This window comes from Papio anubis, chromosome 1 (genome assembly GCF_008728515.1).
Source record: "Papio anubis isolate 15944 chromosome 1, Panubis1.0, whole genome shotgun sequence".
Lineage (NCBI taxonomy): Eukaryota > Metazoa > Chordata > Mammalia > Primates > Cercopithecidae > Papio > Papio anubis.
This window is the reverse complement of record NC_044976.1, coordinates 142,598,976-142,626,454: the sequence shown is the minus strand read 5'-3', so window position 1 is coordinate 142,626,454 and position 27,479 is coordinate 142,598,976. Positions and strand designations below refer to the sequence as shown.

The following is a 27,479-nucleotide window of genomic DNA, read 5'->3' as shown; positions in this document are numbered from 1 at the left end:
AATCTGGGCTTTTACATATAAAAAAAGTATGGGGCCAGGCACGGTGGCTCACACCTGTAATCCCAGCAGTTTGGGAGGCCGAGGCGGGCGGATCACAAGGTCAGGATATCAAGACCATCCTGGCTAACACGGTGAAACCCCGTCTCTACTAAAAATACAAAAACTTAGCCGGGCGTGGTGGCGGGCGTCTACGTAGTATCAGCTACTCAAGAGGCTGAGTCAGGAGAATGGCGCGAACCTGGGAGGCGGAGCTTGCAGTGAGCCGAGATCACGCCACTGCATTCCAACCTGTGTAACAGGGCGAGAATCCGTCTCAAAAAAAAGTATGGATTGGCAGGAGCTTCTTAAGCAAATCTGGAGACCCAGAAATTTAATTTTTTTAAAAAAAGACATTATATCAAATGTGGAGTATTTTATCCAGTTTTTTTAAAAAAACTCTTAAATACATAATAACGTAGTATCAATATTCAAAATAGACTTGGAAGAAAATACCTGAAATAAATGTAACAAATATTTGTCAGTAATAGACAAGGTACTCTTTTAAACAAGAAAAAAATTGAAACCACAATAGGAAAAAATATAGCAAATGGTATCAGTCAGCAATTCCACTTATGTGGAGTTATAGAACAGGCAAAAGAAATCAATATTGTTAGACTCACTCAGTAGTTGCCTGGGAAGTTTACGGGAGTTGCTTGTGAAGGGGCATGATGGAATTTTCCAAGGAAAAAGAATGTTCTATATATCACTGTGGAGATGGTGGTTGCCTTGTAAAAGGTAATTGAACTGTACAGCTAAAATGTGTGTAGTTCAATATAGTTTATATATGTAAATTATACCTCAATAAAGTTGGTTTTAAAACTTCAATTGATACTCTTAAATGGTAACATTTTAATGTATGTTAGCACCTACTGCTATTAGTGCTGTGGGCAAAAGGACATTTTTGTACCTTTCCTGTAGGAAAGTGAATTTTTACAACTTTTATGGAAGCAACTTTGAGACATCTATTAAGACAAAAATTGTACCTTTTAATCCAACCTGTTTCTTCACTGTTTTCCATAGGAATAAAAGTTCTAGTAGATAAAAACATGTATGCATATGTTTAATGAAGCATTGTTCTTAGTGACTGAAAACTGGGTACCAAATTAATTCCCATTATTAGAGGAATGGCTGATTAAATTGTAGACTATCCTTATCATAGGATAGAATATAGCCATTAAAAGGGTAAGTTAGAACTATATCTGATGAAAGGATTTCCATGAGCTATTGTTGAAGGAAAAAAGAATGATGCACATAATAGAATCAGATAGACTATTTTTGAAAAGCTAATAGTGCTCCAAGAAATAGCCTATAAATATCATGTTTTTATGTATAAGAATAACATTGAAGGATATATTTCATATCATTTACACAGTTTCCTGAATGTAAAGGACAAGATGTGTGAGGGAGTTGGAGAGAAGAGGAGGAATGGAGAGATGAGTAAAAAATGAATGAGATTTACATTAAAAACATCTAAACAATGTATATATACATAATTTCATATTTTAAAAATTTTATGTGTCTGCATAAACTTAGGGAAACATTTAAGTTTTTATGTACTGACTTTCAGAGGTATTCATCGTATCCATTTAAATTTTAGAAAACGTGTTACGAAGTAATGTTCGTATGATTCTATTTGAGTAAATAAAAGATCCCCTGTATATGAATTTTTGTTAAATTTTAGTCAGCGCAACTTTCTTGTTTCCAGGTTTTTTTTCAGTTTCTCTGAGAAACATTCCAAATATAACCTTCTTGATGCCCAAGCTCCTTAAGTGGATGTCTATTTTGGGGTGATATGATCAATATTGAAAAATGGTGTAATTCTGTTCTCTTCCAGCACCACCCACTAGTCCTAAAGATTGTATGCATCCCAAGGCCAATGACAATTGAATATTTCTAGCTCCTTGGATATGCTGAGGTTCTACTTGAGTTTTTCACTAGAGAAGAAGTACAAAAGCACGTTCAGGTCTCACCTGTTGTCCTTTAACCCTCTATTTTTGTTTTTCAATTTAGCTGCACATTTCATGCTTTTACTTTACTAACTTTGGTGGGTGACAGTATATAGCTAAATTTGAGATGGCAAAGTAGCGGAGGTATTGGTTTGGGAAGAATCATGTGTCAGGTTCATCAAAGGGAAATATTGTCATTGGTTTAGAGTTCTTTCAACTTACTATAGGCACTTTTGTCACTGGAGGTGTTTTCTTTGGCACTCTGTTTTTTCATCATTACATGAGGAGAAAGCAGGGCATGCCAAGGGATAAGCATTATCTTCTGTGCAACTCTTCTGTTTTTCATATTTGGAAAACATTTGTTCTCTGTGTTTATCTTATATATCCCCCGTGCCTCTCTGTGTTTGCCCACAGAAATCTCTAAGATTTTTTCTTGTTCCCCTTTCATTTACATCTACCAACATAGTACTTGAATACAGGACCCCCTTTACTCCGTTACAGTTTGGAATATCTTGATGGTGTGTGTGCCTGTGCACATATGTGTGTGTATTTTTTTTTTAACCAACATAGTATCCCAGAGCGTGAATATACAATGAATGGATTAACATTCACTGGTACTGTAACTGTTCTACCTCTTAAAAGATGGAGGGAGTAGGTAAAGATGATATGAACTGGCATTAGTAAATTTTAATGGATTAAATGTAAGTATAGGATAATTAATACAATGTACATGGGAGTAGTTTTAATATGCATTTAACTTATAAAACTTAGAGGAAATTGAAATCATTTATTCAAAACACTAATATTTTGAGAATTAAAGCATCAATTTTCATATTCCCTTTTCCTTTCTTTTCTTTTTTTGGGGGCGGTTGTTAAACAGATCATATACTCCTATGAAAGGAGGACTCTCCAATGTATGGTTTGACAGATATAAAATAAGCAATGACTGCCCAGAACACCTTGAATCAATTGATGTCATGTGTCAAGTGCTTACTGATTTGATTGCTGAAGAAGTAAAAAGTGGCATCAAGAAGAACAGGATATTAATAGGTAAGACCTTTAAATGTTGGTAATTTATAGCTGTTCACTTTTGTCTAATTCTATACATCAAATCTTACTTGGAACATTATTTAGAAGCACTTACATATCATTTAATGCATTCATAGTTTCAGATAAACTTTACATATTGAGGATTTCAAAGATATAAGAATTATAAACAACAGCACATGAAACTTTAATTGATTTTCTTTTTGAATAATAACAGATTTTGAGAATCTTGTGGCAGTTAAAATTTTTCTTCTAGTTTAATTTTCAGTTAAGAGATTATTCATTTCAATTTTTAAAACATTTTACTTCAGTTACCTTAAGTCTTGTGAATATATTTAAACAACTATTGCCATTATTAACATATGCAGTCAGAATATACCGTTAAATTTATGAAAATTATAATCTTCAGAGTTAATCTCACAAGAATAAAGTATTTATAAATTTTTGTTAGACTTGTCTTTAGCAAGCCCTGTTCCTAAGGGAATATAAGTAGCTTTATATAAGCTCTTTATTCTGCTTAATACCTTTTTCTGTTTCTGTACTTAGCATATGCATAAATTATTAAAATCTCTGTTTTTCTAACACACACAAAAGTGAGATGGGGCGTGTAGAATATGAATAGTACATGACATATTTTGGTGAAAGGATTTTATTTCCATCTGTAACTAGTTAACTTATAATGGGTTATATTTAATGATGACATTAAAAAGCAAATTAAGTATCTCCATTATGTTCTAAATAACTTTAAAATGCACATTGAAATTCTTTATAGATGGAATTTGAGTAAACTAATAAACTTTCTTTGTGTTTATTGAAGTACTGAACTATCTGTTGAGTCAGGAGAGGCAACATGATATAATGGATAAAATCTATTCTATTCCGTGTTGGTGTTAGTTTCCACTTTGTTGAAAGCAGCAAGGCCTCTAGCACCAGTAATATCACTTTTCTGGTCCTTAGTTTCCTCATTATGTTTAACTCTGTATTTCTATGTTTCTATGCTTAACGTTGATGTATAACTCTAATAGAGAGAAACATGGAGCACTATGGGAGGACTAGGAAAAGCATAGGGAAGGGATGCCCAACTTAGTCTAGGGGATTATGAAGTATTTTTTAAGTCCCCACTATGTGCCACACAGTATTATAGATGTTCACAGGGACATGCAGATAAATAAAACAGGATCTATCTGCCTTACATATTTCTTACAACCTGAAATGGCCAATAAGATTAAGTGGTAACTGTAATGCCAGCCAGGCTGTGATGAGTGCTCTAATGTGGTATAACTAATAGCTTTTCAAAGCAAATGATAGTGTATGTTTCTTTTTATTTCCCAGGACCTATCACAATGCCTGGCACAGAGCAAATACTCAGGAAATCTATAATGAATAGCATTACCCAATCAGTAAATTGTCGATTAATACCATAGGAATTCAGAGGAAGAAGTAGTCATATGCATTTGGGGCTATAAGAGAAAGATTTAATAGAAAGATGGCAGTGGCATTTAAGATGCAGTGGCATTTAAGATGCACAGATTATTAAAATTTTAACTATTATAGTGTAGAAGTCTAGGTATAGGGAATGTACATTAAAATAGAAGTAGACAAAGTAATGCTTTTTGTTTTTGTCTGCCTGGACATTAGTTGGCTGTAACAAAGTTTGCGTCTAACTAGAAAGTATCTGTTGACTCAGATAGCCACAGTAAGAGACTAGAACATGATGAAATAATGGTGACAAAAATGAGTTCAAATCTGCAGTCCACCACTTCCTAGTTGGCTTACCACTTATTACCTACACTTAATTTTTGCTACCTAATCAGTAAAGTGGAAATAATAATATAATATCTGTTTACTGAGAGATGAATAAAATATTTGGTTTATTCTAGTCTCTCAGTAAATACTCTGTTCAGTTTTTATCCTTTATGTTGTAGGTATAATAACATGTAATAATTGGTAAAGGATCATTAAATAATGTCTTCAAGTCATAGTTAATTAGAATTATACTTTGAAAAACTAATTTGGTAGAAGGGGTAAGTAAAAGGATGAGAAGTCTGACATGGAGAAACGAGTATAATATAATGAAAGTCTGAAGTGGTGTGGTGGCAATAGGAAAATAAAAGATTAGGATAAGAAATTGCTTAAAAAAATAAAATTAGTCTTCATAAGCAAAAAAAAAAAAAATAGATAAAAGGAGAAAATACTCTGAGTAGTACTCTTAATGAGTGTGTATTGAAGAGTTTATCACAGTGAATGGTAACTGCTGTCCATTTGTCTCTTGCCCCATCTTCTCTCTTCCTTTCCTAGATCTATTACTTTATCTAGTTCATCTTTGAGTACTAGAGATACTGTGGATTTTCTGCAGTATATTACATTTTTAAAAATCCTAGTACAACAATATCAAATCTTTTAAAAATTTTAATTTTATTTTATTTTAAGTTCCAGGATACATGTGCAGGACGTGCAGGTTTGTTACATAGGTAAATGTGTCATGGTGGTTTGCTGTACCTGTCAACCCATCACCTAGGTATTAAGCCCTGTATTCATTAGCTGTTTATCCTGATGCTCTCCCTCTCACCGCCTCCCTGACAGTCCCCAGTGTGTGTCGTTTGCCTCTCTGTGTCCATGTGTTCTCATGGTACAGCTTCCAACAGTAAGTGTTTGGTTTTCTGTTCCTGTGTTAGTTTGCTGAGGATAATGGCTTCCAGCTCCATCTTTGTCCCTGCAAAGGACATGATCTTGTTCCTTTTTATGTCTGCATAGTATTCTATGGAGTATATGTACCACATTTTCTTAACACAGTCTATCATTGATGGGCATTTGGATTGATTCCATGTCTACTATTATGAATAGTGCTGCAATGGACTTATGTGTGCATGTACCTTTATAATACAATGATTTATATTCCTTTGAGTATATACCCAGTAATGAAATTCCTGGGTCAAATGGTATTTCCGATTCTAGGTATTTGAGGAATTGCCACACTGTCTTCCACAACGGTTGAACTAATTTACATTTTCACCAGCACTGTAAAAGTGTTCGTTTCTCCACAGCCTCGCATCTTAAAATTTCAAAATACAAAAATTCTTGAATTTTTATTAATTGCCACTCTGACTGGTGTGAGATGCCATCTCATTGTGATTTTGATTTGCATCTCTCTAGTGATAAGTGATGTTCAGCTTTTTTTCATGTTTTTTGGCTGCATAAGTGTCTGCTTTTGAGAAATGTCTGAAGAGTCATTTATGACAAACCCACAGCCAGTATCATACTGAATGGACAAAAGCTGGAAGCATTCCCCTTGAAATCCAGCACAAGACAAGGATGCTGTCTCTCACCACTTCTATTCAACATAGTATTGGAAGTTCTGGCTGGGGCAATCAGGCAAGAAAAAGAAAGTGTATTCAAATAGGAAGAGAAGAAGTCAAACTGTATCTATTTGCAAATGACATGATCTAATATCTAGAAAACTCCATCATTTCAGCCCCAAAGCTTCTTAAGTGGATAAGCAACTTTAGCAAAGTCTCAGGATACAAAATGAATGTGCAAAAATCACAAGCATTCCTATACACCAACAACAGGCAAGCAGAGAGCTAAATCATGAATGAACTCTCATGTACAATTGCTACAAAGAGAATAAAATTAGGAATACAAAGGACCTCCTCAAGGAGAACTACAAACCACTGCTCAAGGAAATAAGAGAGGACATAAACAAATGGGAAAAAACATTCTACGCTCATGGATAGGAAGAATCAATATTGTGAAATGGCCATACAGCTCAAAGTAATTTATAGATTCAATGCTGTGCCCATTAAACTACCATTGACATTCTTCACAGAATTAGGAAAAAAAAACTGCTTTAAAATTGGAACCAAAAAAGAGCCCATATAGCCAAGATAGTCCTAAGCAAAAAGGACAAAGGTGGAGGCATCATGCTACCCAACTTCAAACTATACTACAAGGCCACAGTAACCAAATCAGCATGGTACTGGTACAAAAACAGACACATAGACCAATGGAACAGAATAGAGATCTCAGAAATAAGACCGCACATCTACAACCATCTGATCTTCAACAAACCTGACAAAAACAAGCAGTGGGGAAAGGATTCCCTGTTTAATAAATGGGGCTGGGTAAACTGGCTAGCCATATGCAGAAAATAGAAACTGGACCGCTTCGTTACACCTTATACAAAAACTAACTCAAGATGGAATAAAGATTGAAATCTAAAACCCAAAATTATGAAAATGCTAGAAGTAAATCTAGGCAGTACCATTCACAACATAGACAAGCGCCAAAATTTTATGACGAAACTGTCAAAAGGAATCACAACAAAAGCAGAAGTTGACAAATGGTATCTAACTAAACTAAAGAGCTTCTGCACAGCAAAAGAAACTATCATCAGAGTGAACAGACAACCTACAGAATGGGAGAAAATTTTTGTAATCTATCCATCTGACAAAGGTCTAATATCCAGAATCTACAAGGAACTTAAACAAATTTACAAGAAAAAAAAAACCCATTAAAAAGTGAGCAAAGTACGTGAACAGATACTTCTCAAAGCAGAAACAAATCTTAAATGAAGTTTAACACACACATAAAAACAGTAGTAGGAGAGGTTACCTGTTTGAGCACCTATATTTTCTTAGAGGGAATCATGTCTTACCAGCCAGATCGCTCATAAACTTCAAAAAAAGTCACCTGGGAGAAAAATATAACACAAGACTTGATTTTGCAATGTCTGTAAGCCCCCTAAACCCCAAACTTGGAGCTCACTGAATGAAGAGAATTTGTTTTTCCATTGTTTTCTTCTTGAGAAAAAAGATGTATTTTGAAAATCAGTGCCTTTGATATCTTTTCAAAGTCTGACAGTGTGATTGATTAAATCAAGTCTCTTGTTGAATTTTTCTAATGCTCCAGGGTAGTTTTCTGATTGACAGTATATACAGAACTATTTCAAAGTTCATTGTAGAAAAGCCAGCAGAAATGACGAGTCAATAATAGGCACCAAAAAAGAAAAAAAAAAAAAAGCTATTATTAAAAAGTTTAAGTAGAATAGCTTATACTTGTAATATATGCGTATATGTACATATTATGTATGTTATATATAATCCAGTTTTCATGGGTGATATAAAAACTATCAGAAATAGTTTTTATAGTTTAGAATTACAATTTTTAACATATAAAAACTTTAATTAAGATTTTGTCATGACTACACATTTGATATATTTTTTCTCATAATGGAAATGAAATTACATAAAAGTTATTAAACAATTATGAAAATAAATTTAACATTCACTTAAATATCTATTGTTCTTTCTTTTGGGTCTTCCAGAATGATTTTTTTCTTATTCTTTACCTTGATTTTTAAGGGAATTCAAGAAGATATCCATGTTTATAAAATCTAAGTTGACCGTTTCTCCCGTTTTCATTCTAATGTGTGAGTTTACAGCCCAGAAATAGGTTGCTAAAGCTATGTTTTAATATTACATGAATGCACAAAAGATGGTAAGTAAAATTAGAAGTGAACTAATTTCAAACATTTCCTGTGATATAGTTGGTGAAGTTGAAAAAAAACTACATACATACATTTTTCCTGGTTCCCATACCCCACCAACACAAACTTGAGCTTTTCATCAGATACAGAGGTTATTCTGTTTGTGTTTTTAAATGCATTTGTCTACTTACACATGATATATAACTGTTCAAAGTATATATATCATAATATATGTGGCAACAGAAGGTCTGTACGTGAACACATGAATGATGATTTAATTAAGCAGTTCTCTTCCCCATTTATTTCTCGATACCAAGTAGTATGCGTACTCCAAAGTATGGTCATTCAGTGAAAAAAAGTATTTAGTATTTCTTTCTGCTAATGAGTCGGAGGTACTAATATATGTGTGAGTCCCTCAATTACCCTGTGCAAGATAAATTCTTTTAGGTATGATTAGGGTATCCTAAGTTAGAAACTCCTCTTTCATATCTTTTTTATGAAGTGAAATGAGATACTGTACAGACAAGAAGTATTATTCTGTTCATTAATAATCAACCTTTCACTCAATTTTAATATTTTAGTCTATGGAAAAAAATTTTATAACACTTCTTTTTAAAATGGGGAAAAATTGTACAAGTAAGTATGATCAAACCTCTCTTAAAACTGGTTAATACTGATCTTTTTTTTTTTCTTTTTTGGAGACGGAGTCTTGCTCTGTTGCCTGCCCAAGGTGGAGTGCAGTGGCAAGATCTCTGCTCACTGCAACCTCCGCCTCCTGGGTTTAAGCAATTCTCCTGTCACAGCCTCCCGAGTAGCTGGGACTACAGGCGCATACCACTACGCCCGGCTAATTTTTTTTTGAGATGGAGTCTCACTCTGGAGTGCAGTGGTGCGATCTCCACTCACTGCAAGTTCCGTCTCCTGGGTTCACGCCATTCTCCTGCCTTGGCCTCACGAATAGCTGGGACTACAGGCGCCTGCCACCATGCCTGGCTAATTTTTTGTATTTTCGTGGAGATGGGGTTTCACCATGTTGCCCAGGCTGGTCTCAAATACAAGGTCCATCTGAAGGAAAATAGCAAATTTCACTGGCCTCACAGACAGAGAAGGAGCCATCATCTTTCATCACGAGGTCAATGCCACACACATCCATCCCAAGGATATTAGACACCTGGACAGCTAGCTGCTTCCTTTGTTCACTCTGAGCACATTATCCCCACACCACTTAGTGAGCAGTTGCTTTGCACCCTTCCATCTATTGAACATCTATGCCAACCATACAGCCTCCCATGACAATGGAACATATATCCTGTCCATGAAACTCTTCTAGCTTCTGGAATGGGTACAGAGCTTCATGATGATTAAGATGGCTTAGATCAGCCAAATAAATGGTGCTTATCTCGAGCCAAGAAAACAGCTTTACCTCTGTGACCCTGTGTATTCTTCACTACCATTGGTAACTCCAGTACTTCTGCTTCATCAATCATTTTAGCAAAATTTTTATAGCCATCATAAGAAAAAGTGTCTGACAGAGGAACACCATGGCCAGCCAACTCTTGAAATGCCCACGACTTACTAGCACATTTCAGGATGGCTTGAGATCAGTTCATCAACTGGCATTCCACCTTCTCTAGATGGTGCGAAACATTGATATCACCCAAGGGGTTGGTACTCTCACTGCCACCACATGGGGTAAGCAGTTGATCCGTAGACCTAGTTTCCTTGCTGGATTGTTGACACCACCTCATGCATCACCACAGCCCTAAAGTCTTCTCACAGCATTTGGCCTTCAGTGCTCACAAGATCTCTTTTGGGGGTAGTGTTCCTGATGCCATGCTCTGTCAAAAACCACAACTCGGCAGCCAAAAGAGCTACACATCTTGATCTGCTTGCTCTTCCTTGCCTGGATTATTTCCTCTTGAGTATAAAGTTTATCACTTGATTATGGAAGATATTATAAAGAAGAGAGGAACAGCCAGATGAAGCGATGTATATGGCAAGGTCTGGACGGGTCCTGAAGACAAGAGCTTCTGTCTCCCTGGAGTTGCCTCCTGGCACAAGGAGGCAGTCCACTAACCTTGAATCTCTGGATTTTCTTAAGGTCTGGGAGCCAATATGAATTTTGTAAGTTTTATTTCGCTTTAAAGCCAATGATTCTTACATTTAGCTGAACATTTTTAAGATTCTTAATACGTATTATCAAATTCCTTTCACAAAAAATTGTACCAGTTGATACTTGCACTGCCTTTAGTAGAATTAGAACCTTATTACATTGAATAATATGGTCTTGAAAAAATTTTTCTCAGGCTGGGCGCGGTGGCTCATGCCTGTAATCCCAGCACTTTAGGAGGCCGAGGCGGGCAGATTATGAGGTCAGGAGATCGAGACCATCCTGGCTAACACGGTAAAACCTTGTCTCTACCAAAGAATACAAAAAATTAGCTGGGTGTAGTGGCGAGCGCCTATAGTCCCAGGCAGGAGGCAGAAGAGTTGTGTGAACCCAGGAGGCAGAGGTTGCAGTGAGCCGAGATTGTGCCACTGCACTCCAGCCTGGGGGACAGAGGAAGACTCCGTCTCAAAAAAAAAAAAAAAGAAAAAATTGTTCTCAAGTACACAGGAAGTGGTAACTAATTTTAATTTGTGCTTAATTTGTTGTTTTCAATTCCATTATAGTTTGACATAAAAGACTTTAAAAAAAGACTTTTTATAATTTCTTTGAAATAATTTCTGAGATTAAGTAAGTTTTCTCATTAGAATGTGAGTCAATATAAAATAAATTTTCTACTGGTTTTTCTAGTGTTGCTTTTTTTTTTTTTTACACTGAATTATTTGACTCATCTGGAGTTTATTTTTGTTTCTAGCATATAATGAAAGACTATTTTCTGAAGTACCAAGAGAACCTTGTTAAAATACAGTCTTACTTATAATTCTAAAGCAGCAGTTATATGGTCAGTATTTTGTTAAGCCTTTTTTGAATTTATGAAAATAAAATTTCTTTTTGGAAGATATGTTGATTATTATGAAATTATAAAATCTAAGATTTATTAATTTCATATTGTAATATATAATATACCAGATTAAAGTGGGGGTAAAAACATTTTTTGTGAGATAAGCTAATTAATGTCTATAAAGCGTCTTTTTTCTACATTGAGATAAAGAAAGAGACCACAGAAGTGCAAATGCAGTCATGTTTGTTTTTGTTAACTGTATAGTTCTTTAACCAGCCAGTGAAAATAAATCTTCACTAAGTTTTATGGAATTATACACATGCCACAAAACACACATGTTTCTTTAACTCTTATACTATGACAAAACATTAGTCCTGTTACCCCACTTTTCATATGCGGGATTCTTCATATACATGAGTTATTGATTCATAGAGCAAATAGTATTCAAGTCTTTTGTTGCAGTTTTTTGTTGCGGTTGTTGTTTATCTTAGTGATCCAGCTGAACTTCTCATGTATGTATTCCCTGAGTTCGAAACATCATAATTACAAATGCCCTTAAGCTGACAACATATAACGTAGTTAAGAACTTGGGCTCTAGACTCAGAGTGCCGAGTTCTTTCTAGTCCTATATTCCCCAGTTTGTAGGTGTCCAGTCTCGTTATTCTCTGTGTCTTGGATGGTAGTAATAATACCTACCTTTTAGAGTTGTGAAAGTTGAACTAGTCAGTTCGTGTGAAATACTTACAAATGTGTCTGACATGTGATGTTGAAAAAGTTTTCTTGCCATTATTATATACTTCATACCACCCATCCTATGGGCACCTAGATAGCAAAAGGCCACACTGGAACAGTGGTACTACTTGGAGACTTACAGATAGCTCAGTTGTTTCTTCCCTACCAGCTGCTTGCTTTTTCCTCAGTGGTATATGAGCTGTGTTTCCCTCTTTCTTTTTCATTGCTCCTAGATTATTTAAACAAGAGTTACTGTTTGGTGTTTTTCTACTAGCATTTGTACTTTTGTACAGTGTCTATTAGGATACATTGAAGTTGTTAAATCAGATTTAAGTGCCATTCATAACATTTTAATGAAGGAGGGATTCTGTGGGAAATAAAAGAAAAAGTGCATTTGAGATTCCAAACAATTTTTATTAAGCACACACAACCCATAGGAATAAAGTTAGGTAATTTTTTTTTTGAAACAGGGTCTTGCTCTGTTGCCCAGGCTGAAGTGCAATGGTGTGGTCATAGCTCACTGCAACCTAAACTCCTGGACTCAGCGATCCTCCTGCATCAGCTTCTCGAATTGCTAGGACGATAGGCACATGCCACCATATCTGACTGTTTTTTTTATTTGTTTGTTTTATGTAGAGATGGGGTCTCTCCATGTTGCCCAGGCTAGTTTCAAACTCCTGATCTCCAGTGATCTTCTGCTTCAGTCTCCCAGAGTGTTGGTATTACACCTGTGAGCCACCATGCCTGGCCCAGGCTAGGTTTCTTTTAAAAAATAATTATAATGGGAAGAACTAGCAAAATGTAAGATTGGAAAAGAAATATGAAGGTAATAGGTTCAAAAGTTGTTACCCTTATTCATTTTGTTTAATAATCTGTTCAGATTTCTGATTTAATATAAGACAGTATGTCCTAATGGGACCCAATCTCTGAGAGTGTAGTTGTATTTGTGTAACTTTATAAACAAAACTACTCTCCGTATCTGATGTCAATAGCAGCCCATTCTTTCTTTGTGGTTTTATTTGATTAGCGGTATTTTGTTATGTTGAACTCAGTTTTAGAAACAATTTTTTTTTTTTTTTTTTTTTTTTTTTTTTTTACAGTATATGATCTTCCACCTTTTCTAGGTATTGTGTCTAGCTTGGACAGGTCAAAAATGATACTTCTCACATTTTATTTTCAAATTGTCAGTAACATTTTAAGTGCTGGAGTATAAAAGAAACAGAAATTTACAGTCTAGTAAGACAGATATGGAACTGAAAGTATTCTAATACCGTACAGGTATTATTGAAGAACAATGTAGAAGGTATAGTGTAAGCAGCAAGGAGAAAAGTAAATCTTTCTGGGAGTTGGGAACTGCTTTGTTGAAGTGGCAACTGAGTCTTAAAGAATAATTGAGAATGTGACTGGTAAACAAAGAGACAGACATGTTCAGGAAAGAAAGCAAAGGACACGTTAAATCCTTCCAGGAAACGGTTTGGTGTACATCCCAAATCCTAGTATCATTAAATTATATACATGGAGTGAATGATGTGATCAAATGGGCATTTTAGAAAGATTATGCTGACAACTCTGGAGGGCTGACTAGTCAGTGTGAAGGTCAGAAAAACAGCAAGAAAGCAAATTCAATAGATCTAGTAGAATGATGAAATGCTAAACCGACACACTATTTTAATGAGTAAAACTGCATTTAAAATTTTAATCGTCTGTGGTGTTTAGCTATAAAAAGTTTTTGTTTTCTAAGTTTTCTGCATTGGATATGCACTGCTTTCTTAATAGAAAAAAATAATAAACTTTGTTAAGATAGGAAGAACTCAGCAAAAGGTTCATTACAGGGGATGTTCAATTAAAGGGGGTTCCTTGGAGACATTCATGGATCCTCACTCTGTACATTAGGAATATAAGAAAAATGTTGATTTTTTAAAAATTTATTTTTGTGTATTTATGCTTCATATGATTCTACCAGACATTAAGATCAAACATAGGGAAAACAGGCAATAAAATATTGACTTTTAAATTACTTTTCGAAAGTTGGCAATATAGTCATTGACAGAACCAGGATTCAAATTCTGTATTCTGAGAAAATAATAATAGATTATCCTGGCTTCTTCTGGCTTTATTAACATATTAAAAGTGTCCAGTGTGCAGAATATAAGCATTTTATTGTCAGTACATTCTCCATCACTATTAAAGCCTGTCTTGAACTCTTCATTTCCTTCTAGTTTGTTTCTGTATAAGACAGGAAACTGGAGAAAGGTATATCATTTTTCCCTTGTGTACTGTTGTCCTTAGAAAGTACATATGGTAGAGATAACCTTAAATTAATTGGCATCTATATTGCACTGGATAGTTTTAAAATTGCCATTGTATGTCAGTGTTTTATATTTAGGTAATGTTTTAAGTTCTGAAGTTGTTTTTATATACATTAGATCTCTTGGACCTTGCAGTAGGTAAAATAGGATATAATTATTTTCATTTCAGAGGTGAAGAAACTAAAATTCAAAGTGATTCCTGGCTAATACAGAGTTGGGACTAGAACCCAGGTCCCCATAATACCTTCCTTTATTGGCCACTAGGTGGTGATAATTTGTTGTTAAGAGAAAATACTGATATAATTTAGGCTTAACGTAGATCTAGGAAGTATAGAACCTGACAAATGATATTAACAAATTTATCCAAAATGTGATAATATGAGCAGATTATCAGAATTTTGAAGCAGAGAGAATCAAGTGCTTCTGGAACTACACGAGTAATTTACGTGGATGATCTAAATATCCATCATGATGGGAATGGTTAAGGGAATGATGGCCCATTAATAGAATTGAGTATTATGTAACCATTAAGTACTATATGTATACACACATAAAAGGCACTCAGTAAGTATGTGTTCAATTAAAAATTGTAAAATTTTGTAATTCTGTAGAATTTCAAATTAGTTTTACATGAAAAAAATAAGATAAAATTGAACATGTAGAGTTAAAACTGTTAAAATGAAATTTAAGAGAACGTGTCAAAATTATTTTTTACAAGAAACATTTTGTACAATGGATGTACATTAATTTTGCAGAAAGATTAAAAATAAAAATAAATGAAGGAATAGTTAGAATTCCCAAGATGAGGTCTAGCATCAAAATTTCCAGCCTGCCTTTTTCTGAACTTGTACATGTTTTCTCTATAGCCCAGCTGGGAGCTAAAACTTCAGAATGATAGCATTCTTCTATTTTCTTTGAGCATATATATATTTTAATTAAACATTTTATATTTCTTCAACAACTAGTAGGACTTTAAAGGCTCTGGACTGTTGTTCTAACAGTTTTCCATAGAGGAAAATACTTTGTTTATCCCACAAGTTTTGTATGAGAGGAGATATACAAATAAATATATTAGTCATAATTTCTGTATTCCCAAATCTGAAGAATAATTATAATAGTACACCAATTAAATGGAAGAACTGTTGAAATTTAGAATGGTAATGGACTTTATTGCATGTTTAAAGCTCTTTTTAGTTGATAGCACACTTTAATTGTAAGTGGATTTTTTTAAGGATTTTACTTTCAGATTGATTATCTTAATGTTCCCAATATAGTCTTTTTATAGATTGTTTCTGTTTTATTTTATATAAAGAGTTCATAAAGCCAGGTTTATTATTTTTTAACATGTTTTATTCAGCTTGTTAATCTTAAGTGTATGTTGAAATGTTAACTCTTGACATTTTAAATACTTTGCCAGCAACCGTAAATACCCGTTATAACCATTACCTACAATGGATTTACTATTTTGGTATTTACTTATTGAACAGTAGATTTTATATCATTTTTTAGACTCTTAGGTGGAAAATTGAATTCAAATAACTAGTTCTTTGTGTTAAATTTTCTTCTATTAGGAAAAAATACACAAAGTCCCTTTTCACAGTAGTGTCCTATGCTAAAGGTCATTGTATTGTCAAAGACGGCTAGTGAGGAGTTACAGATTACCTCACAAAATCATAAATGGGAAAGGGACTTAGATTAAATCTTAAAATAATAATATTTCAATGAGTATATTTTTCTTCATTGTAACTTATGAGAATTGAACATGAAGTTAAATCAGGATGCATTTATGTGTATTCATAATGACATTTTATGTGTGGGTAAATGTTTTCTTTCTCTTTTTTTTTTTTTTTTGTTTTGTTTAAGTTGTTACCCTCAAAGGGCTCTGAAACTACCTAAAGTGATTACATTCCCTGGTCAACAAAAATGAAGTGTTTGTCACTTCGTATGTAAAATTTTCTTGATAGGTATGCTTTTAAAATCTCTTTTTAATGTAAGTTTTTGCCTACTAATCTTTTATTTACATTTTATCTTTTAATCTTTATCTTAGCCTCAAAATTATCTGTGAAATACTAATTTTATTTTTGCTTCATTTGTAAATGTTGAAGCTTTTTTCAATCATTCGTACAGCTTAGATGATCTAGAACTATGGTAGCCACTAGCTACATGTGGCTCTTTAGTAAAAATTAAATAAAATATAGAATTTGGTTCCTTGGTCACACTAGCATATTTCAAATATTAGTTATATTTGGCAGACACATAATTCAAGCTCTTGAATTTCTCAGAAAAAATAATAAATTTGCTCCTGCAGCCTTGGTATCTATCGCGTGTAGATTTTTCTGTAAGTCGTGACTGTATTTTAACTTTTTGTTTTTACCCATTATATTTAATTTTGAATTATTTGCCACACAGCTGTGATTATCAGACATCTGATTTATGGCATAAGAGATTTTAAAAATTAGACATATGCAGTGAGATTTTGTTAGTGGGTCTGGGATTGGGTCTAAAATCTTTATTTTTAAGAGGTCAGATTAGGAATGATGGGCGTGGAGCACACTAATCATTCATTCCTAGATTTCCTAGGATTTTTTAAGCCTTACTTTTATATCAAATTAAATTACCAAAAACTTACATTTTCTGATGATAAATTTGTCTCCTTGCAGAGATATTGTTATTGACTTACAGTTACATTAAGTTCATTTGTTTAATAAGTATAAGCACTTTCTGTGTGCCAGACACTGTTGTAAGCATAGAGGGATACATTAGTGAATAAAACACAAAAATCCTGGCTCCCATAATCTTTAAATTCTAGTGAAAGTTAAGTCTTTATGTCCTAGAATTTTATGAAAAGAATCAGCAACAGAAGCAGCTGCATGTAGAATGTCTGATTTTGAATTTTTATGTTTAATAAAGATCCATTTAAATTCCGTTGAGGAATTCAATGCTAAGAAAAATTTCTAGTGTGACTTGTTATGATTCCTTCTGTTAAAGAATATTGCCTTGCTACAGATAAACTGTTAAATGCCCAGTTGCACAGGTAATTACTGCCCCCACCCTAACATCATGGTCTATAAGTCTCTTTTTTTGTTCTCTGTGTCTCACTCTTTGCTCAAATCCCATCTCTTCCTCTCTCACATTCTCTTCTATTTTAAAGATGTAGTTTTATTGTTAACAGTGTATTTGATTTTAAGCAACCCGAAATTCCTTTGTAAGTAAATGGGCTATAAAGAACAGAAGGGGAGATTGGAAGAGATGAAGGAAGTGAGTATTTGCTAAGATTTATTCTGTGAACTTTTAGGAAAGCTATAATTGTGTTTTGACAGATAGGGATTCTTAAACTGAATGTAGATTTCTGTATTTACAGTAACTGTACATTTTCAAAGCTCACAATTTTAGTTTTTATAACTGATTAAGTGTTTGTATTTAAAAGGTTGATGGAAACTCTAAAGATTAGTCCATCTGTCTTGTTTTATTATAAATGAAATCCAGCATTTTAAATAATTTACACAAAGATATTCAGCTAGGGAGTATCACAGGCAGGACTAGAACTAAAGTTTCCTTAATGTTGTCTCTCTGATAAGCTTAAGAGATATTTGTAAGTTTTTTACTGCTTTCATTAGAAACCCATAACATGGTTTGTAAAAATTCAGTTAAATTTTTATTGAGTTACTGCTATGTGCAAAGCACTATACTCACCACTGGGCATGTAAAGTTGAAACTGACTCATTAGTATGTGTGCACCACAGAGACACTTTGTTCAACTAATCATAAGCACTCAACGAAAATTTGATTATTGAAGAAAAGCTGTTTGTTACTCTTAAGGGTTTCAAAATCTAAATAATTTATACTCAATAAATTAAATTGATAAGAATTTTATTTCAAAATGTCTTGGCTTTACAACCCTCATGATGTTATTACAGAGAAAACTTCATAAGCAGAGAGAAATCTATAACTAGAATTGTGGCAAAAACCAGTAAGAGTTGAGAATTCTTTCTGTGTACTTAGAATAAATGTTTACCAGAAATACTAATTTTGTGTATTTACATAAGCTGTTCATATCTAAATGGGACATGTCAAAGATTTAATGCACAAATTCATGGATAATGTAGCCAGTGGCTTTTAACCTTTTGGAGAATCTAATGTACATTTGCAAATTTTACATACAGTGTTAAGATGCTTACACTTTTTTCTCCCCCACCAAGCTCATTTATGAACTTCTAATTAGATGTATCTGCATCTGGAGTTATTGGGGGTATTTTGAAAGAGCCTTTCAGGTGGCTCTTGTCCATGGTGAGCTACTGCTACGATGAGACCTTATTATTTCTTGCTGGTATGTTGAAAATCGCAGATAACTTTTATTCATTATTTACTTAGTGTGCCTTTTTTAAAAATCTAAACTTTGCCAGACTGGTAATCCTCTCTCCGGTATTTGTGTTCTGAGTCCAAAATAATATTACCTGCCTATTCCAGATAAAGTAGTCCTATTTTAACAAATATCAAGGGATGGTAGAAAGTATATTAAACTCTGTTGCAAAAGATCTGAATTCCGAAATTACTATTAATAGCTTTATATCCAAAATAATGTGTACCTAATCTTGGGCCTCAGTTCCCTCCATGAATAAAAGATTATTATAGTAAATTCAAATTTATGATCTCTTAAGAGCTCAGCTTTACAGTTTGTTAAGTGAAATAAAGCAGCAGACTCGAAATTAGGAGATTTGAATTCAAATCAAAGTATATTTTTGTGTTTCTATGAGTGTGTGGCTACATGATTAACATTCTATATTTTCTCATGGAACATAATGAGATGTCATTTAGCTTTCTCTCAAGCTTAGGAATGTTACACTGAGTCACTGACTTGTCAGGCCTGGAATCACCATTCTGTCTGCTGCCATCACCTCATACACCTATCTCCATATTCTGTGTTGGATGTGTTTCCTCATCAAAGTTCCCCTGAACAGGAAGGTCTGTGTATTTTAATCTACATATGTCCAGTGACTGGCATAGAGTTGGTACATTAAAGAGACAATAACAGTTTGACTAATGTTTTTTTTCAAACTTTGGTTTTAAAAACTACATATAGGCATACATGTTTCATTTTTATTATACCACCATAAGTTAGTTTCCAAAATAATATTGTAATCCAAAAATGTGTTAACTAGCTCCTCAAATTTTTTTATCATTCTTCTTAATTCAAAATTCTCTAACCATCTGTTATATAGCAGACACCAGAAATATAACACCTCATGGAGCTCATAGCTTAGCAAGTAAGACAGAAAGGTGCAAATTATTAATTGTAGTTTCAGTGTGAGGGTTTCTGTAGGTATAAACAAAATATAAGTAGATATTGAGAATTTAAGTAATGCTTGTAATATGACTCATTTTGAATTACGATAGATATTTTACTTGGTGAACATGATCTATTTGTGTAATCCTAGCTCCTTGTAGAGCACAGCTCTCTTTACCAGTAGTGATACCAGTGGTGACATAAAGGGAACAGGGTTATTTACGCATCTCAGGCTTTTGTCTATGGAACTTACAGTAGGCAAAATTTTTTTTAGCATTCTCTTTCAAGGTCTCCAAATATTTTAAAAATATGGAAAATTGTTATATATCATATCCTAAATTATTATTTTATGTATTCTCCTTTTTCTGTAAGTGTGTTTTTGCTTTTAGGAGGATTCTCTATGGGAGGATGCATGGCAATGCATTTAGCATATAGAAATCATCAAGATGTTGCAGGAGTATTTGCTCTTTCTAGTTTTCTGAATAAAGCATCTGCTGTTTACCAGGTAAGTTCTAGATTTTTTTTAAAAAATGAAATATATACATGTTGAAACTAAATCAAAATCGGTAATAAAACTGTAAAACACACACAGTTGATATGAATTGAGCATTCCTGGAATTCATGGCCAAATGAGTCATAGTGATTAAATTCCAGCTGATCATTAATGTTTTGGAAATCTCCTGTACAAGAAATATTGTTAAGCAAAGTGTCAAGGAGGAAAGGATAATTATGGCTGTGGTTGTGGGGGAGCATATATGTAAATTTTATACATATTAAAACTGCATGATGGTTATAGCTGGGTTTGCTTATTGCATCATGAACATAAAACAAAAATCAATTACATAGCTCATACTTATTATGCAGCAATATCCTCATCTGTGAATTTGATGCAGCTTCAATTATAATATTACAGCTTTAGTACCAGAAGTGGAAATGATAAAGCAGATACAGAATAGAGAACTGAAATGTAATTGTCCCCTTAATTGTACCTTAGTTCTGTACTCCTCCCTCCTTCCACACTGTGAAGAGGTCTGTCTGCCCAAGTCACTCAGTTTCTTCAGGAAATGCTTTGGCCATTTTTGAGATGTCCTCTATAGAATAAATGTAAGTGACACACAGTTACAAATTGAATGGTGTCAGGAACCAGCTAAGTCCCCAGGCCTGGCCCACCAATGTATACCTCAGACAGCACTCCCTCTGTCTTTTTTTTCCCATTAGTTATTGAAGCCTTGGTAAAAGTGGAATTTTCCTGCTCTCTCTGATTTCTAAGAATGATCTTAAATGGAATTTCTTAAACTTTTCTGTCTTTATATCTTTTTCTCTAGGCTCTTCAGAAGAATAATGATGTACTTCCTGAATTATTTCAGTGTCATGGTACTGCAGATGAGTTAGTTCTTCATTCTTGGGCAGAAGAGACAAACGCAATGTTAAAATCTCTAGGAGTGACCACGAAGTTTCATAGTTTTCCAGATGTTTACCATGAGCTAAGCAAACCTGAGTTAGACAAATTGAAATTATGGATTCTTACAAAACTGCCAAGAGAAATGGAAAAACAACAATGAATGAATCAAGAGTGTTTTGTTAATATACATGTAATATCTTTGTGAAAAGTGATTTTTACTGCCAAATTATAATGATAATTAAAATATTAAGAAATAACAGTTTCCTGACTTATTATTATTAAAATGCTTATCACTGTAGAGAGTAGCTAATCTTACTAATGAAAAACAATAGACAAACATCTGTGCATAATTTTTCAGACAATTCTGTAAATATTTGGAAACATTTTAAGTATTTAAACCTTTAAATTTTTGAAATAAAGTATTCTAAACTAATATAAATAAGGACAATGAAAAAACATGAAAGGGCTTAGCATAGTGTTATTTTATCTTTTCTCCAACTTTATTTAAATTACCTTTCCAAAGATATTTGTGTTTATGTAATTTCCACAGAATAACATTAATACTCTATGTTTATAAACCGGTTTCACATTATCTTATTTGATCATCACAAGAGCTTTGTGAAGTAAGCTGAGAACTTGTTACTGGTATTTAATAATAGCAATAGAGGGGTTAAAGACTTTCCCACAGCCTTCGGGTCAAGACAAGAAATTCAGGTCTCCTAATTCTCAGTGGAGCTCTATTTCTGTTAACCCAAATTGCTGCTCTGCTTTAGGTCTCAATTTCATCTGTAAAATGATACTAATAGTACTTATCCCATTGGATTTTTGTTGAGATTTAAATAAATAGCAAATACGTAATAAACACTCAATAAAAATTAACCATAAGGAGAGTCATGATCTGGTTCCCGGAATACATTGTTAGATGACTGAAAAATGAAATTGTATTACTTCAATGAAAATACTATAAATAATAACATTTTCATATGTTAGTTGGTTCTCATGCATACATAATCTTATTTGAGCCTCACAACTGTTTAATAAAATATACATTATCCCTATTTTATAAATAGAATCATACAATACCTGCCTGTTTTCATTCAACAAAATTATCCTGAGATTTTTCCATGTTGTGTACATCAATAGTTCATCTATTTTATTGCCCAGTAATATTCCATTGTGTGGATGTATCACTATTTGTTTGTACATTCACCGCTGACAGATACTTAAATTGCTTCCAGTGTGAGGCTGTTATAAATAAAGCTGCTATGAATATTTGTGTAAAAATCTCTGCATCGACCTATGTTATTTTTCTTTGGTAAATAAGTAGGAGTAGAATGGCTGGGTTATATTTCAGGCATACATACAACCTTCCAAGAAATAGCCAACTCTTTGAGAAAATAGTTGTGCCATTTTACATTCTAGCAGCAGTGTATGAGAGGAGTATTGCCCCAGATCCTTGCCAACACTCATTATGACTCCTTTAATTTTATCCATTCAGTAAGTATATGGTAGTAATATATTGTGGCTTAATTTACATTTTCTAAATGAATATGTTAATTTTTATACACTGATTAACAGTGTCTCAGCACTGTTTGGTGAAACAACTATCCTCCATGGAAATATTTTTGCACCTTTGTCAAAATTCAGCTAGATCTTGCCTTTGTGGGTCTGTTTCTGGGTTCTGTCTTCCATTCCATTGATTTATGTATCCATCCTTCAACCAGCATCACATAGTCTTAATTACTTTAAGTCTTGAAATCAGGTAGAGTAAGTCCTCTCAGTTTTTTTTTTTTCAAGATTGCTTTTGACTATTTTTGTTCCTTTCCTTTCCACATAAATTTTAAAACAACCTTGTCTGTATCTGCAAAAAAAAAAAAAAAAAAAAAAAAATTCTTGCTGAGGTTTTGATAGGAATTATTTTAAACCTGTATATCAATTTGGGGAGAATTTGCATCCTTACTATGTTGAATCTTCCAATCCACAAACTTGATATGTTACTCCACTTATTTAGATACTTGATTTCTTTTATCAGCGTTTTTGAGGCTTTCTCCATACAAGTTCTATACCTATTTTGTTAGATTTATATGCGTGTTTTATTTTTTGATTGATTATAAGTGGTTTGTGTTATTTTCAGTTTCCAAGTGTCCTTTGCTAGCATATTGAATCACAATTTTCATATGTTGGTCTTGATCTTATAGAGCTCATTTGTTAAATTTAGGAGTTTTTCTGTAGATTTTTAGGAGTGTCTGCAAAGAGTATTATGTCATCTACAAACTGAAACAGTGTTATTTCTGCCTTTCCAAATATATGCCTTTTCTTTTCTTTCATTTGCTTATTACACTGGCTAGAACTTCTAGTACTATGCTGAACAAGAGTGTTGAAAGCAGACATCCTCGTCTTGTTCCCAGCCTTAGGAGAAAGCATTCAGTCTTACATCATTAAGTATGTTAGCTGTAGTGTTTTAATAGATGTCCATTATCAAATTGATGATGTTCCTCTCTGTTCCTGCTTTTCTGAGAGTTGTTACGATGAATGGCTGTTGAATTTTGTCAAATGATTTTTTTTTAAACAATTAATGTATTTGTGATTTTTCTTCTTCAGTCTGTTACTGTCCTGCTTAATTTTGGTATATTGAGTCAGCTTTGCATTCCTGAAATAAACTCCCTTGGTTATATTGTATAATTCTTTTTATATATTGCTGAATTGTATTCACTAATACTTTGTTAAGGATGTTTGTGTCTATGTTCATGAAAGATTTTAGTCTGTAGTTTTTGCTTGTTTTGTACTATCTTTGTCTGATTTTGATATCAGGACAATATTAGCTTCATAAAATAAATTGGGTAGTATTTTCTCCTCTTCTGTTTTCTGAGAGAAATTATATAGTATTGCTATTAACTTTTCCTTAACTGTGTGGTAGATTTCTTTCCTGAAATCATCTGGGTCCAGAGATTTCTGTATACTATAACTTTTTATCTTTTTACAGCAATATTATACGACTTCACGTTTATTATAATAACTTTTCATATTTCCCTTCCCAGCCTGTATGCTATTTTTATTTTGCTTATAAATATAAGTTGCATGTACCATCAACCTCATATTACTTTATTTAAACCAGTAATTTTTCTTTCTTTTTTTTTTTTTTTTTTTTTTTTTTGAGATGGAGTCTTTCTTTGTTACCTAGGCTGCTGGAGTACAGTGGCGCGATCTCTGCTCACTACAACTCCACCTCCTGGGTTCAAGAGATTTTTTTCATACCTCAGCCTCCCAAGTATCTGGGATTACATGCACCTGCCAATACGCCCAGCTAGTTTTTGTATTTGTAATAGAGACAGGTTTTCACCATGTTGGCCAGGCTGGTCTCAAACTCCTGACCTCAAGTGATCTGCCCACCTTGGCCTCCCAAAGTGCCTGGATTACAGGCCTAAGCCACTGCATGTCGCCCAGGCAATTTTTCTTTAAAGTGAATTACATAATGAGAAAAAATCTTACCTATCTACCCAGGGAGATACCATTTCTGGTGCTCCTCAATTTTTTGTGTAGACCTGTATTTTTTTCTGGTATTTTCATTGTGACTGAAGTACATTCTTTAATATTTCTTGGAGTGCAAATCTGGTGATAAATTTCAGCTTTTATGTCTGATGAAGTCTGTATTTTACATTTGTTTTTGAAAGGTGTTTTCACTGAATGTAGAATTCCAGATAAATGTATTTTCTCAGTGTTTTAAACATGTTGTTTTCCTATCTTCTTACTTGAATTATTTCAGATAATAAATTTTCTGTCATTTTTTATCTCTGTTCTTCTGTATCTGTTGTATCTTTTTAGTCTTGCTGTTTTTAGTAGTCTCTGTTGATCACTGATTTTGACCAACTTGATTATTGCGTGTCTTGGTATAATTTTTCACGTGTCTTTTGCTTGGAGTGCCCTCTGATCTTTGTGGGTGGTTCTTTCCCCGGTCTGAGGGTGTTTACTCACACCCATGGTGATCAGTAGTCTGCTTAATACTCAAGATAGATGTCTCTGGATCTCAGGACTTCTCTCTCTGTGCAGTTCACTTGTCTCTGATACCCTGCCGTACCAACTGTAGCCAGCCTGATCTACTCAGATTCATAACTGCATCTCACCTCAGGGGGTTGCAAGCTTTGCATGACTTTTCCCTCCCTGTACTGTGGACTGGGAACTCACTGAAGTCAGTAAGCCAGAGTAGTCATAAAGCTCACTCTGTTTGTTTCCCATCTCTGAGGGTTCACTGTCCTTTACTACCTAATGTCCACTGCTTTTGAAAAGACATTTTTTCCATTATTTTGCTATCTGTGTGTTTGTTTATTTGTTCCAGGTGAAAGAAGAAGAGTCCCTGTTACTACATCACAGCTGGAAGCTAAATGATCCTTTAAAAAGATTTAAAACATTTTTATATTACCCTTACATTTTCCTTTTCTAATGCTCTTCATTCCATGATACAGCTTTAAATTTCCATATGGTGTCATTTTCCTTCTGCCTGAAATACTTCGTGAAGTTCATTGATCTTTTATTCTAAAATGCAGTTTATTTTTCATATCAGATAGTATTTATCTCTAGTTTTTTTATTTCTTACATTTTTCTATATAATAGGCTTAATCTCTGCCTTTTTGAATATATGGCATATAATTGTAGCAATTTTTAATATTTTCTGAGTGTCATTTTTGAGTGTGTATATTTTTATTCTCATTAAGGGTAGTATTTTGTTGGTCTCTTTATAATAATGGTCCCTTTTGATTGGATTCTAGACATGTGAGCTCTGTCTTGTTAAGTACTTGGTATTTTTGCATTTCTGTAAATATTCACAAGTTTTGTCATGGAATACAATTATTAAAAAGTATTAAAAACAGTTTTATCCTTTCAGGTTTTCTTTTGTCACTTCCTGGTGGTAGCAGAGCAGTGTTTATCCAGGACTAATGTTGCCACACTACTCAAGCAATACATTTTGGCATACTCTATATGATACTGTCTGGATTGTGAGGTTTTTACACTACAGCTAGTGGGAACACAAACTTCTCATCCTCATGTGAGCCCCATCTATTGCTCCTCTTTCAGGAGGTTCATGGTTTCCTCGCACACATCTGATGACTAGTACTCTACTGAAGAATTGCGGGGGTGCCTCTGCAGATACCTGGCACTCTGGGTGCAGTACTGTACTCTTGTGAACTCTAAGCTCTTGACCTCAGTGGACTCCCAGCTCAGTATCCTCATGGCCCCAGCTAGATCTCCCTCCCCAGGCTGCAGTCTGGAAACTCTGATTCAGACAGTAAGCTGGGGCATTCCTTAAAGCTCACCTCATTTGTCTTCCCATCTTAAGGAATGACTGTCCTGTGCTGCCAGAGTACAATATGTAAAAACATATGTGTAGTACAGCTTTCTAGTTGTTTGAGGTAGAATTAATTTGGAACCCATTAATCCATCTTGATCATACTGGTCAAAAGTAGAAGTCTCTTCATTCCTCTGAGACTGAGAATTTAATAAAATCCCTTCAGAGAAGACTCAACTCATGCAGCGCTTTAATTTTCTAAAACTTTTAATGACCTTCACCTTGAAATATTGAATGTTTTATGTTGACCATATTCTATGCCACTCATATTTAAAATCCTCATGGATGTATTTTGCCTTAAGAGTAGCATGCATGTTTTATGCATGTGTCATAAATACCATGCCTGTGACATATATTCAGTGCATATACCAAATATGGTATAATTTAAAGGAAATAAATCCAGATTTTTTAATGAATGCTTGTTCTGTAAGTCTTTAACAAAATGAAAACTTAAACAGATACAAGTATTGTTAGTAATGTTTTGCCAGGGTTGGGGTGTGTGTGTGTGTGTCTGATGGTTGTAAATCTTCACAGACTGAGTTATGTGGAAGTTATATCAAAATATTTTCTATAATCTTCAATCCTGGTTCTCCATCTAATCAGCTGATAGGATATTTAGTCTTAGTTATGAACTCTCCATTCTAAATCATGCAAGGTTTGGGCCCCTTGCACAGGGGCAATATATTCAGAGAAGACCTTCAATTATCTACTCCTCATTCACCGTGAGATGGTGATTGCCCACATATGTGTGGTCTCTTAAAGCCAAGTATTTGAGCCTGACAAATCATTGCTAAGGCTGGGGACCCTGGAGTTTAAGATTTTATTCTCCTAAGAAACCACTCGACCATTCTCTGCATGCCCCCCACCCCAAAATTTTCTGTTGCTTTGCACATATAAACATTTCCTAAGGCCAGGAAGTTGAAGTAGCCTTGATACTTTCTTACAT

At 34.0% G+C, this 27,479-nt stretch overlaps 1 protein-coding gene and 1 pseudogene across 4 annotated transcripts in view; one reads left to right on the top strand and one right to left on the bottom strand.

Moving 5' to 3' along the window:
• LYPLAL1 (lysophospholipase like 1) overlaps nt 1-22,476 on the top strand; it is a 39,019-nt gene extending 16,543 nt beyond the window's left edge. The window contains exons 3-5 of one of the 4 annotated variants that reach the window (XM_003893096.4): nt 2,866-3,035; nt 20,180-20,295; nt 21,116-22,476. In XM_003893096.4, coding sequence (XP_003893145.1) covers nt 2,866-3,035; nt 20,180-20,295; nt 21,116-21,352 — 523 coding nt within the window. In that variant the 3' untranslated portion in view covers nt 21,353-22,476. The other 3 variants (XM_009187187.2, XM_021927127.1, XM_021927128.2) reach the window with 3 other exon arrangements.
• LOC103877859 lies at nt 9,476-12,421 on the bottom strand (annotated as a pseudogene).
• Nucleotides 22,477-27,479: the final 5,003 nt, after the last annotated feature.